Source organism: Gavialis gangeticus, unplaced genomic scaffold (genome assembly GCF_001723915.1).
Source record: "Gavialis gangeticus isolate Ggan-Ray unplaced genomic scaffold, GavGan_comp1, whole genome shotgun sequence".
NCBI classification, from domain to species: Eukaryota; Metazoa; Chordata; order Crocodylia; family Gavialidae; genus Gavialis; species Gavialis gangeticus.
Genome location: NW_017729032.1, coordinates 162,886,894 through 162,897,712, shown reverse-complemented (window position 1 = coordinate 162,897,712; position 10,819 = coordinate 162,886,894). Strand labels below are relative to the sequence as shown.

The 10,819-nt window shown below is 34.8% G+C and overlaps 1 protein-coding gene across 1 annotated transcript in view; it reads left to right on the top strand.

The window, feature by feature from the left end:
- PRKX (protein kinase, X-linked) overlaps positions 1–10,819 on the top strand; it is a 120,789-nt gene that overhangs the window by 56,486 nt on the left and 53,484 nt on the right. Inside the window, exon 3 of the mRNA XM_019524959.1 lies at positions 3,012–3,275. Coding sequence (XP_019380504.1) covers positions 3,012–3,275 — 264 coding nt within the window. The remainder of the gene's footprint in view (positions 1–3,011; positions 3,276–10,819) is intronic.

Here is a 10,819-nt window from a genome sequence, read left to right as displayed (position 1 = left end):
TGGTGGCCTGACACCTGCTGGCCTACTCTAGCAAGGGAAACCCATTTCATTGTGCAGTGAGCTGCCGCGGAAAATTGAGTTGGATCATGCAGGTTTTATTTTGCAGCTATCTTCATGCACTGATGAAGGCCAGCTGATTGCATATATGCAATCCAAGATGAAGGGGGGGCGCTTTTGCATCTAATGAGGTGGACAACCACTGCTCCTAGGTAGTTGAGACTTCTTGTATGTTTCCACGTTAAGCTATTTTTAGTGAACCTTGTTTTAATATTGTAACAGCTGAACAGTGTAATCTTGTGTGCTACCTTTAGCTGGTATATTAGCACGATCTGATGGGAACACAGTGGTCTTTCCTGAGTGAATTTTACTGTTATTTAATGTATACCTTCAAGACTTCAATAAAAATTTAGGAATAAAATCAAACCATATCTCTGATAATCCCATTAAAATTATTTAACAACTGGTTGCTTATTAGTAAGAACATGTTATGGGTTTCTAAGTTTACTCACTAGTGGGATCAAGTCTAAGATCTGTATTCAGATGCTGTTCTATGAAACAGTGCATGTTGCCTTGGCTTCTGCATCAGGTGTCTGATGGAGTTATTAGTGTTGAATTAATTGAAAGGCGAGGGGAGAGCCATAGTTACTCAAATAAGCTGAGTCAAACTCAGATCCTACTCTGACCTGTGACAACCCAACCCTGTGACAAAGAGAACAGGATGCTTCTTTTCACCTAGAGCCCCCAGCCTGAAAACTTTGGACACATTAATGACCTCCAACCCCTTCTGAAAAATGATGACCATCTTGAGGCAGCTCCAGATTATGGGCAGCCCCCCAAACTTCAAATGACACTTCTCCAATAACAAATGTTATAACTTTTATTCTCACCAAGCCACCAATCCTTCCAACAGACACAGTTGTCACTGGTGCCCCCCATCAACATCATTGGCCCAGCCAACATGAATTATAACATTCAGAGTTCATTTTCCTGCTTCTCTACCAACATCTTATGTGCCGCAACCAGTTTACAGTGTCCGTCTGTGATTTCCATTGAATACCAATGAAAGAATGAATGGTAGCTGATTTATTTATTTATTTATTTATTTTTATGTCTGTTTCAGAAAGACTCAAAAGTCTGGGGCAGCACATTTTAAACTTCTTGGACATCACTGGCCTCAGGGTAACTGTTCTTAAACAGCAAACTTTTAAAAGCCAGCTTGAATACAAAATTGCAGAACAAGAAATCATCCACAGACTAGATTTTGTTAACAGAGGTCTTGGCAGAGACTCTGCCGTCCCTCACTGGGGACTCGTTTTTATAACACTTGCGTCCCTCAGTGGGTTAACTGCTGTATTTAACTCTTTGAATCTCTTCAATCCATCTTCACCTCTAAGGAGCGCAGCCCTCTCATCTCTTTTCCTCCCTTTTCCCATGTCCTTTGTATTTAAATAGGGTTTTTTTATTTTTTTCCATTTAATTCCCCTGCTCTCTACAAGTTTATAGCATCTGATGAAGAAGGTTCTAGTTTATAAAAGCTTATGACTGTTTGAACAAATTAAGGTGTAAGCTGCCACCCTGCCCTAACATCTGCCTAATTTCAGAGTAACACAGATAACTACCTCTCTCTCTCCTCCCAGCTTGTATCAGATCAGCAGGAGAACTAGTTAAGGCAACGTTGTCTTCTTTCTGCTCCTCATTGCAATGAGGCCAGCTCAAATTCCTCGTTTATGTGATGGAAAGTGGCTTAGAACGCACATTCTGTTCATCACCAAATACAGATTTTTCTAACACTTGACTTCTGCGTCCATAGGTTGTATTCTCCTTTGGTGTATAGTCTCCTGGGTGGACAATAATGTACAGTGCGAACTCATTTTAACAAGCCATGTTTTTAACAACTTCCTGCATTCAACTGTCCCAAAAGCAGGGGGGAAAAGTGTGTATGTATTATGATGATGATAGAGAAAATTTATTAACTCTATTATGGAAAGTATCTTCTTGTAATGAACTTACTTCTGACACTATAGTTGATTATAATATGATTGTACTGTATCTTCATTTTCTAATATGATCTAGGTATTGGATTTGTGTTCAATACAGAATCTTCAATTACAATATACAGACTGTATTCCAAAGAACTTACCGCTATTTCTTGACTTATGGTTATTAAAAAGCAGCTTGTTTTGTTTCATCACCTCTTCTTTTTTGTGACCTCAATCAAATGGAATGTATTTCCTTATGTTTCATAGTTTGTGTTGAATGCTGTTGTAGTTATGGGTACAGTGGAGTGACCAGATATATAGTATTTCTCAATTTAAAGATGATAGACTTTGTAGGATTTGAGATACTTTTCATTGGCTTGATTTCAAGATGTAAGCAGATTAGATCAATCTCAAATGAAACCAGTCCTGCCGGAAATGATTCTTGCAATTTGGTAGGAAAATAAACTATTCAGAAAAATAGCAGTGATGAGAACAACGTTAGTGAATGGTTGGTGGACTTGCTCTATTAAATAAGGCAGCAAACAGTATCTGGGAATAGAACGTTCATAGAAAAGTAGGTCTGGAAGGATGTAATGGATTGTGTTATAAAAGCAAGTAACAGTAGTTTGAGTTGAGACTGAAGGCTCTAATACAAATAATCTACTGTCACTGTTGCATAAGTTAGACAATAAGTTTTAATTTTTTAAATCTGGGGTAGTTGCAAATCTTGGTGTAAAGATGGTTGATGCATACTATATTCTTTCGTCTGTTTTGGATATGCTTATGTATTTTTTTTCCTAAATATACAGCATTAGTTTCCATATTGACTGTATTACAGTGAATACTACATCAGATTTGTCCTAACTGATCAGAAAAGTGGATCCCCAGCAGTGGCCAGTATCAGTTACACTCTCTCTCTCTCACACTCACACACTTGTAGCACTGAAAAGACATCCATTTAGAGATTATTATTTATTTTGTTCTACAAGTAACTGAATAGTTAATAATAAAAATAAACCTTTTCTATTACAGATTTTGGACTTATCATGATGAACGTTTTTTATACATGTTAATGGAATATGTGCCCGGAGGAGAACTTTTCAGTTACCTACGTAATATGGGACGTTTCAACAATAGCACAGGACTGTTTTACTCCACAGAAATTATTTGTGCAATAGAATATCTTCACTCCAAAGAAATTGTTTACAGAGACTTGAAACCTGAAAATATATTATTAGACAAAGAAGGACATATCAAGCTTACAGATTTTGGATTTGCTAAAAAGTTGGTGGATAGGTAAGGCCTTTATATCAATATTTAACCTATTCCGCAAAAGTATAATTGTTAGAGAGGTAAAAAAAAAACAACCCCATAATGTTTATTCTCAGGGTTCAATTCTTTATTCACACTTGTAGCTGATATGAAAAACTAACACCCTTAATGTAAGAGAGAAGATTAATAATTAAAACAAACTACAATACTGTAGATAATATCCAAAAATATTCAGGAGTTGGTATAATTAGTAGCAACATGTCAGGTAAGAAACATGTTTTAAAGTTATTTTTGCATGTTCTTGTACATCTGATTTGTTTAACATGTAAAATACTAGTTGAAAATAGGTAAAATTAGCAGACAATAAGCCATGTGCATAAGTATATTAAATGTGACCTTTAGTACCTGCAACTTTTGAATGCATTGTAACTTGTTTAATTTTGTTCTGTTTTTGTAAAGTGGGGAGGGAGTATTTGAAAGGCCTAAGATTATGTGATGGTTTTCTATCGCATTGTATTGCTAAAGTACTATTACAAATATCTAGACAAAAGACAGAACACCATTTTCTTTTTAAAGGGATTTTTATGATCCATTTAATCCGTGCTGTGCCTTTGTAATGCTACTGCATATTATGTGTTGTACAACAAATGTATTTCCTGTGTAGAAAGGGGTTCTTGCTAGTTATAGAAGAGTGGTATCAATATAGTTTATATCATCTTGGCCTGCCCATAAATGTTGGAAAGGTGGAAATGGACAGGATATCATAGAATTATTTATACGCTATTTGGAAGGAAAGTAGGGCATCCTCAGTATGCATATATGTACAGGTGAAATGAAGAAGTGAGAATTTACATTGGCAAAATAGGAAGAATCTCTGACAGTGACATGCCTGTCAGAACATGGTTGCCCCGATTTGATAGAGAAAATATAACCCAGATTGCATCTAGACATTGATTCGTACATTGGCTGGGAAGTGTACCTTTGATAGCTGCTTTGTCATTTTTTGGTTACGCTTCAGTGTGTGTATGGTGTGAAAGGGAATTACAAAGATAACTCTAAAGCTGATTAATTGGTGCTCATTTAAAAAAAAAAAATGCTTTAAGGTACATTGACTGAATGCATCAGATGTGACCTTGCCATTATGATTCAATGGGAAATAACCATCACCTGGCATACTCCAAATCCTGTACCGGCTAAAAATAACACGGATTTCTTATAGCAGAGCTCAGGCCAAAGAAGCTTTTCTTTCTTTCTTTCTTTCTTTCTTTCTTTCTTTCTTTCTTTATTCAGATAAATATTTAGTTTTTGAACATAGCTTTTGTTGGACATAAATAAACAGAACTGCTTAATTCTGTATATTCTTATATTACAAGATTTTTATTTTCATTTTTATATGTGAATATGCAGAAAACGTAATTATAGCAGACAGTGTGAACTAGTCAGATCTTCCTTAAGGTTAATATAGGGAAGTAGGGGAAATGCGTGCAGTTAAAACTGTTGCTTGTGTGTAGCACATTAACCCTTTTGGGCTGCCTCATTAATAGATCAGGTTTATCTGAAGTGATTTGAAAGTTTGGCTAAGATGTTAATTTTAACATTTGACTGGAATACCTGGAGGCTTGCTTTGCATTAAATGTATAGAAATAATTGTCATTTCCTTGCTTGAAAAAATTAGGTTAGATTTTCCATTCAGAAACATTTTACTTTCCTGTCATGTAAGGAGACAGTACTGGACTTGCACAAATATTTCATAAGCTAATAGTTTTCATCTTAGAAATTAATAAAATGCTCTAATTTGTTGGTTTCTGCACAATAAAAGGCAAAGCTGCTTGCATGTATCAAAAAAAGGGTCTCTTAAACTATTTAACGCTAATTCTCATGACTTTTTAAATGTAGACACTGCCACATAGTGGTTATTCTAACTTGATTGTTTGGAGACTAGCTTAATGGGAAACCTGTTCACTGGAATAGCAGGACACAGGGAAAGAAAATTGCTGTCAATATATTCTGTAATATTATAATGTAATGCCTTTTTACTGTATTTTGTATTCTGTTGGTGTATTCTGCCTTCTCTTAAAGAAATAGTTAATAAAATTACACTTGACCTTTTTGTACCAAATTGGACTTGAATATGGTGGAGTGGCATTTAATTAATGGCTGCTCCAGCTTTAAATGTTTAGGTCATAATACAAAGGACAGTGAGTAACTAGTAACTACAAACTAGTTGATGACTGGTTTAGTAGTTTATAACTAACAGCATCAGTTTGATTACTCTTGTGTGATTTAAGCATTATATTTTCTACTCCATTATAGTGAATTTAAAAAGAATACAATATTTTTTCTGTATATTATTATACAATAATAATGTGTCAAAAGTAGTATTGGTTATGTATATACTGTTTCTAGATGTGTATAATATGCACATGTATAGAATATTTTATTAAAATGTGAGAGCTCAACAAAAATAAATGCAATTCAGATTTTTGAAAATGAAATGGTATACTGACACAGCTTCTCTAAATAACCAAAACCAGCCCATTTTGAGACTCCCCGTGCCTTCCAAATACTGTTTTACTTATCCATATGAAGTATATTTCCTTACTCTCTCAAAAAAAAATTCACTAAAAGCTATACCATTCCTAGAACTTGTACTTTGCCATTAATTTAAATAATTATAAAATAATTTGACTTCTTCCTCAGAGCTAGAATATCCTCTTATATTTTCTTTCACTAAAATTGATTTAGCATTCAGTTTAATAATTGACATTTACTGTTCCATGTCGCAGCAAGTACATAAAGCGTATCAAAATATATTGATGGTAACTGTTTCAGATATTTTGAATATTTTGACATCTGTGCAGCTTTTCCAGTACCAGGATTTAAGATGAACAATATAGCAAAGGATCAATTAATTTATCCTAACTAAGTGTATTGTTCCTTATTTTCCACTACTTTTGGTTTGTGATTTTATTTTTTTTTTTACTACCCTTTATTTAGCTAGATAAGTTGGCTATCACAGATCAGACTGCAGCAAGTCTATATGCAGGGTGGGTAGGGTGAAAGGGAGCACATAGAGTTCTTTCCTGCGTGGCCTATAAAAGTGTTTGTTATAATTATACTAGTCAAACACAAGTGAACACCTTGGCTTATGCTTCTGTAATATCCAAAAATGTGGACAACACAACAGCTTGAGTATTAAAGTATCCTGTAAGAATTGTGGCCATATACCTACTTAAACCATCTTTAAGCAAAGGTAAGGCTTACAGATAGAACCAAAATGGTACCCAGATCAGTCCACCCTGGGTAAGAGACTAAGCTGTATCATCCTGAATGGGTTGTGCAATCTGTATAATCCCTAACACCCTCTTCTTTAGGTTCTAAGATGGAAGCTGTTTTAAGTGATAGGCAGGGATCCTGGTTCTCTGATTACAAAAAAATAAATAAAATACCCAATTTTCGGTTAAAAGAAGTAACCCCAACTCCACATTTTTGTGTGATTTAAATGACACACCACTAATATGTAGACAATGTAACTCAAAGGTAGAGAAAGACCGTGCCTTTACTTAAATGTGTTTCAGGTTGGTATGGTAAGGTCTCCATCCTTGTGGGAAGCTTTAATGTTCAACCTGGTATGTTTTTCACAAAATTAAACTAGCTCATAGAACAGGGGTAGGCAAAATGCGGCCCGGGGGCCAGATGCGGCCCGCCAAGCCATTCTATCCAGCCCACGGGGCCCCTAAAAATTTTAGAAAATTAATATTTATCTGCCCTGGGCTGCCTGTTATGCAGCCCTTGATAGCTTGCCAAAACTTAGTAAGCGGCCCTCCTCCCCAAATAATTGCCTGCCCCTGTCATAGAAGTTGTGTTGGTTTTTGGGGTTTTTTAAGCAGTACTCAAAAACATTTTAACACCCATACTCTTTGAAATTTTTAACAGTAGTATAATGTTGTTTAGATACTCCTCAAGATGTCTACACAGTATTGTTTAAATAAGCTCCTTTTGTATTTAGCAAATGTATTGGACACTTAACAAATTTGTTTCTCTGTTGGAAATGCAAGCACTATATTAGATACAGCAGAGGTGTGTCAAAGGTAAGTTTTAATGTAGGTTGATAATTATTGCTTGCATATGCTTGAATCCTGCAATAAGTCTCTGTGGATCATCCCATTCTAGATATGGAGCTCAATGGAGTGATGACTGGATTACAGGGTTTGCTTATGCTGAACAGCATTCAGGACTGGGGCTTTGGATTAGAAGGACTAAATCAAACCTCTATTTAAATTGGTAGAACTATTAAAAAATTCCTACAAACTTAATGAATTTTAAGTGAACTCGGGCCAGAGGCTGGTGGATTTTTTTTCTCCTTCTCTGTAAAGTGTCTAGGGTTTTCATAAAATAGAATTAAGAACGTTTCTTATAGGGTGAAGCTTGTGAGGACTGACAACAAAACATTCGCTATTAAGGAGATACGGCTAAGATGGAAGCCAGAAAAAATCCAGGGAAAAGCACCATTTGTGAACCACTGAGACCTTTTCAAGAATAATATTGATAATGTTGATACAACAGTCTACCCAAAAATCTATGCCATGACAAAAAATGTTAAATGGCATTAGAATTCTTAAATATTTTAATGCATTAAATTACCTCTTCCTTACAAAGAAAATCCATGAAAGAATTACAGGTTTCTCTCCCTATTGCTGATACAGGAGGGGCAGACTCCAAGATGTTTACTAGGGATTTCACTGTTGCCAGTGGGGTATTATGTAGTAAGTGTTCAGATGCTGTTCCAATGGGTGGTAATATAAAATCCTAAAATACCTTAAATTGTCTAATATTTTGACTTATTTAGGGATAGTTAAATAAATCTTAGTTAGAAAAGCTGACCAAAACTCATTCTGATTTATATTTGATAAAGAGTATTTATGTTTAGAAAGTCTATCTGTAATCCAACATGGTATATTTTCCTTACCTCTCAGTTACCTTAACTCCTGCCTTGTAAACTTGAGACATTAAAATCTTCCAGAATTTCAAAAGGTGAATCGCCTTTTTTCCTCTCTGCTTTAGGGCTATTCTGCAGGAAGTTTGGGAAAATAAAGTTGACCAAGGTGGTGAAATTAAAATATGAAAGCATTTTTTTACATATATTATAACATTGCTGCTGTTCCTAAAGCATGGAAGTGATTCCTTTTTTTTTTTTTATACATTCTGAAAAAGAGAAAGAGCAAGTAAACATAGAAGGATATTATGTGAGGAACATGTCATACACAGCATGACAGAACTGACATGCCCCCTCCAAACCTTTGTAAGCAATTTGCAAACACAAAAGGTTTGCGGTAAAATTGGCATAAGGAACAGATGGCCTGTTGGGTAATAATTAAACGTGATAGTCAGGTTTGACCATGGACTCCATAATGTAATAATCTTTCTTAGTTACAACTTTCCTTTTCCTGTTAGAAATTATTTTAACCATTACTAAGTGCTTGGTATTTATGAAAACAGATCATTTTAATTTTAGTGTTTTCAATAAAATATCCATTTATGTAACACAAGTCAGGCTGAAAAGTTAGCCAGAGCTTTCTATATTTAAATAAAATCTTAGTACTAATAAATTGTGACGGGCAGAATCCAAGAGATTCTAGTCTCTCATGAGTTGTTTTGTATCTAGAAGTTCACAAATAGAATTACGAATCTCTTCTAGTATTTTCGGTACTTGGCAAATCAGTATAAAATCTTAATTTAACATTTATTTAATAAATTCTAGTGCACTCTTGTTATTGTCCAGACAACTACTAGATGGCACTAGTGTGTAAAGCAGTGTTGAGCCTGGTTATATGTTTGTGTGTACTGGATTAGAAAATATGATATGACACTTTCGTAGTGTTAAAGTGAAACCATCAGTTGTATATAGTAAAAAAGAAATCTTTTGGATAATAAGTAATCTCAATAAATGCTATATGTGTGGCCTGTTATTGAAAAGATATTCTAACAATTTTCTTGGAGCACAGTATATTTAACTTTCACTCTCTCAAACAATATGAACGAATACATTTTAAGTCGTGACAGTAAAGGGTATTTTCCTTTTTTTCTTTTAAGAAATTGTCTCAGTATAATCCTTTAGAAGAAAAAAACAAAGTTGGGGGGAAAGTGTATGTTAGGAGTTGAATCTGACATTTTAAACGAATATCTCAGGTCTGACTCCTAAAATACACATTTTTGTTGTTTTTGTTTTGTTTTGTTTTTAAGATACATCCAGGGTTTTCAGTTGTGCCCATAGTGTTGTTTTTAATCTCTCTGCAAATATCTTGGTAGTCTTGGGAGACCAGGATCTGAATTTTGAGGATCTGATTTTTCAGTTCGTAAAAGGAATAGAGGGGTTTATTCCATCTTGGTTGCTGGGGATCAGGGAGGGGGAGGGGCAGAGGGAGAGAAGATGGTGTAAGTGGACAGCAAGAAAATGAAAGGTGAAAGTTTTGTCTATTGTTAAAACAATTTTGTTTGAACCCTTATTTCTTTTCAGATGTATGATATTCCCTATTTTAGTCGAGCAGTAGAGAAAACATAAATCAAAATACTTCTTGATAATGTGATACTTGTTTTAGTTTATCCCAGGATAATAGTGGAATAATCAGTTATAAACTAATTTTTTTCATTTCTGCTAGGAATGTTTTTTTTTTTTTAAATTAACAAGAAGATAATTCTTGCGATATGTACCTGCCATTTTCTACTTCAGCTCCAGAAATTTCTTTCTTTATCTCTTACTTGCATAATTTCAGACAAGTTTAACTTTTGAAAAGGGAGAACAAGGAAAACATGTTATTTTCATGCTATAAAAGAAATAGTGCGCCAGTCAAATTCTGCAAGTTATTTTTAGCACAGATATTTCTGTCCATGGAGAACAGTTTGGATGCCTAGTTCATTACATCAGTGAATCCAGTGTATTGTACTTACCATTTACAGCCAAATTACCACTTGACTAACATTCATTACTTCAATTTCTATCTCCTATATTTACAAGGTTGTAAAGGTGCATTTCAAAATGCTAGCAATGAAATACATTGTTGCTACATACTGAAAAAATAGTAGAAGAGCCATGAGTCAAACCAGAAAGTTAAGAAATAGGTCTTATTCTTTATATGAAAACTTGAAAAAGGTATTTTATAAAAGGGTTGTGGACATCTATTGGTTTTAGACAATTTGTCAGGAGAATATCCAAGGCAGTAAAGCTTAGCAAAAAGAGCACTGCACAAGAAGTCTGGTCTCTTTCCAGAATTGTCCCTAGTTTTGTCTGATCCCAGGAGAACCCTTTTACTCCCTTGTGCCTTTGTTACAGGAGGTTAGATGACCATAACGCTGTGTTCTGGCTTGGTGTGAATACATCAGTGTTTCTCGCCTCATCTTGCTATGCGTAGCATATGTTTAGAGCCGTGACCTTTACCACTTCCAAACCTTTTGTTTGTTTGTTTATCATATTAATTTAAAAGTTGAGTCCAGTACTTTCAAAATATAAAAAATAATCTTGGCTCTGGTTTGGGGGGGGGGTTTGCTTCTTTTTTTTTTTTTTTTTTTTT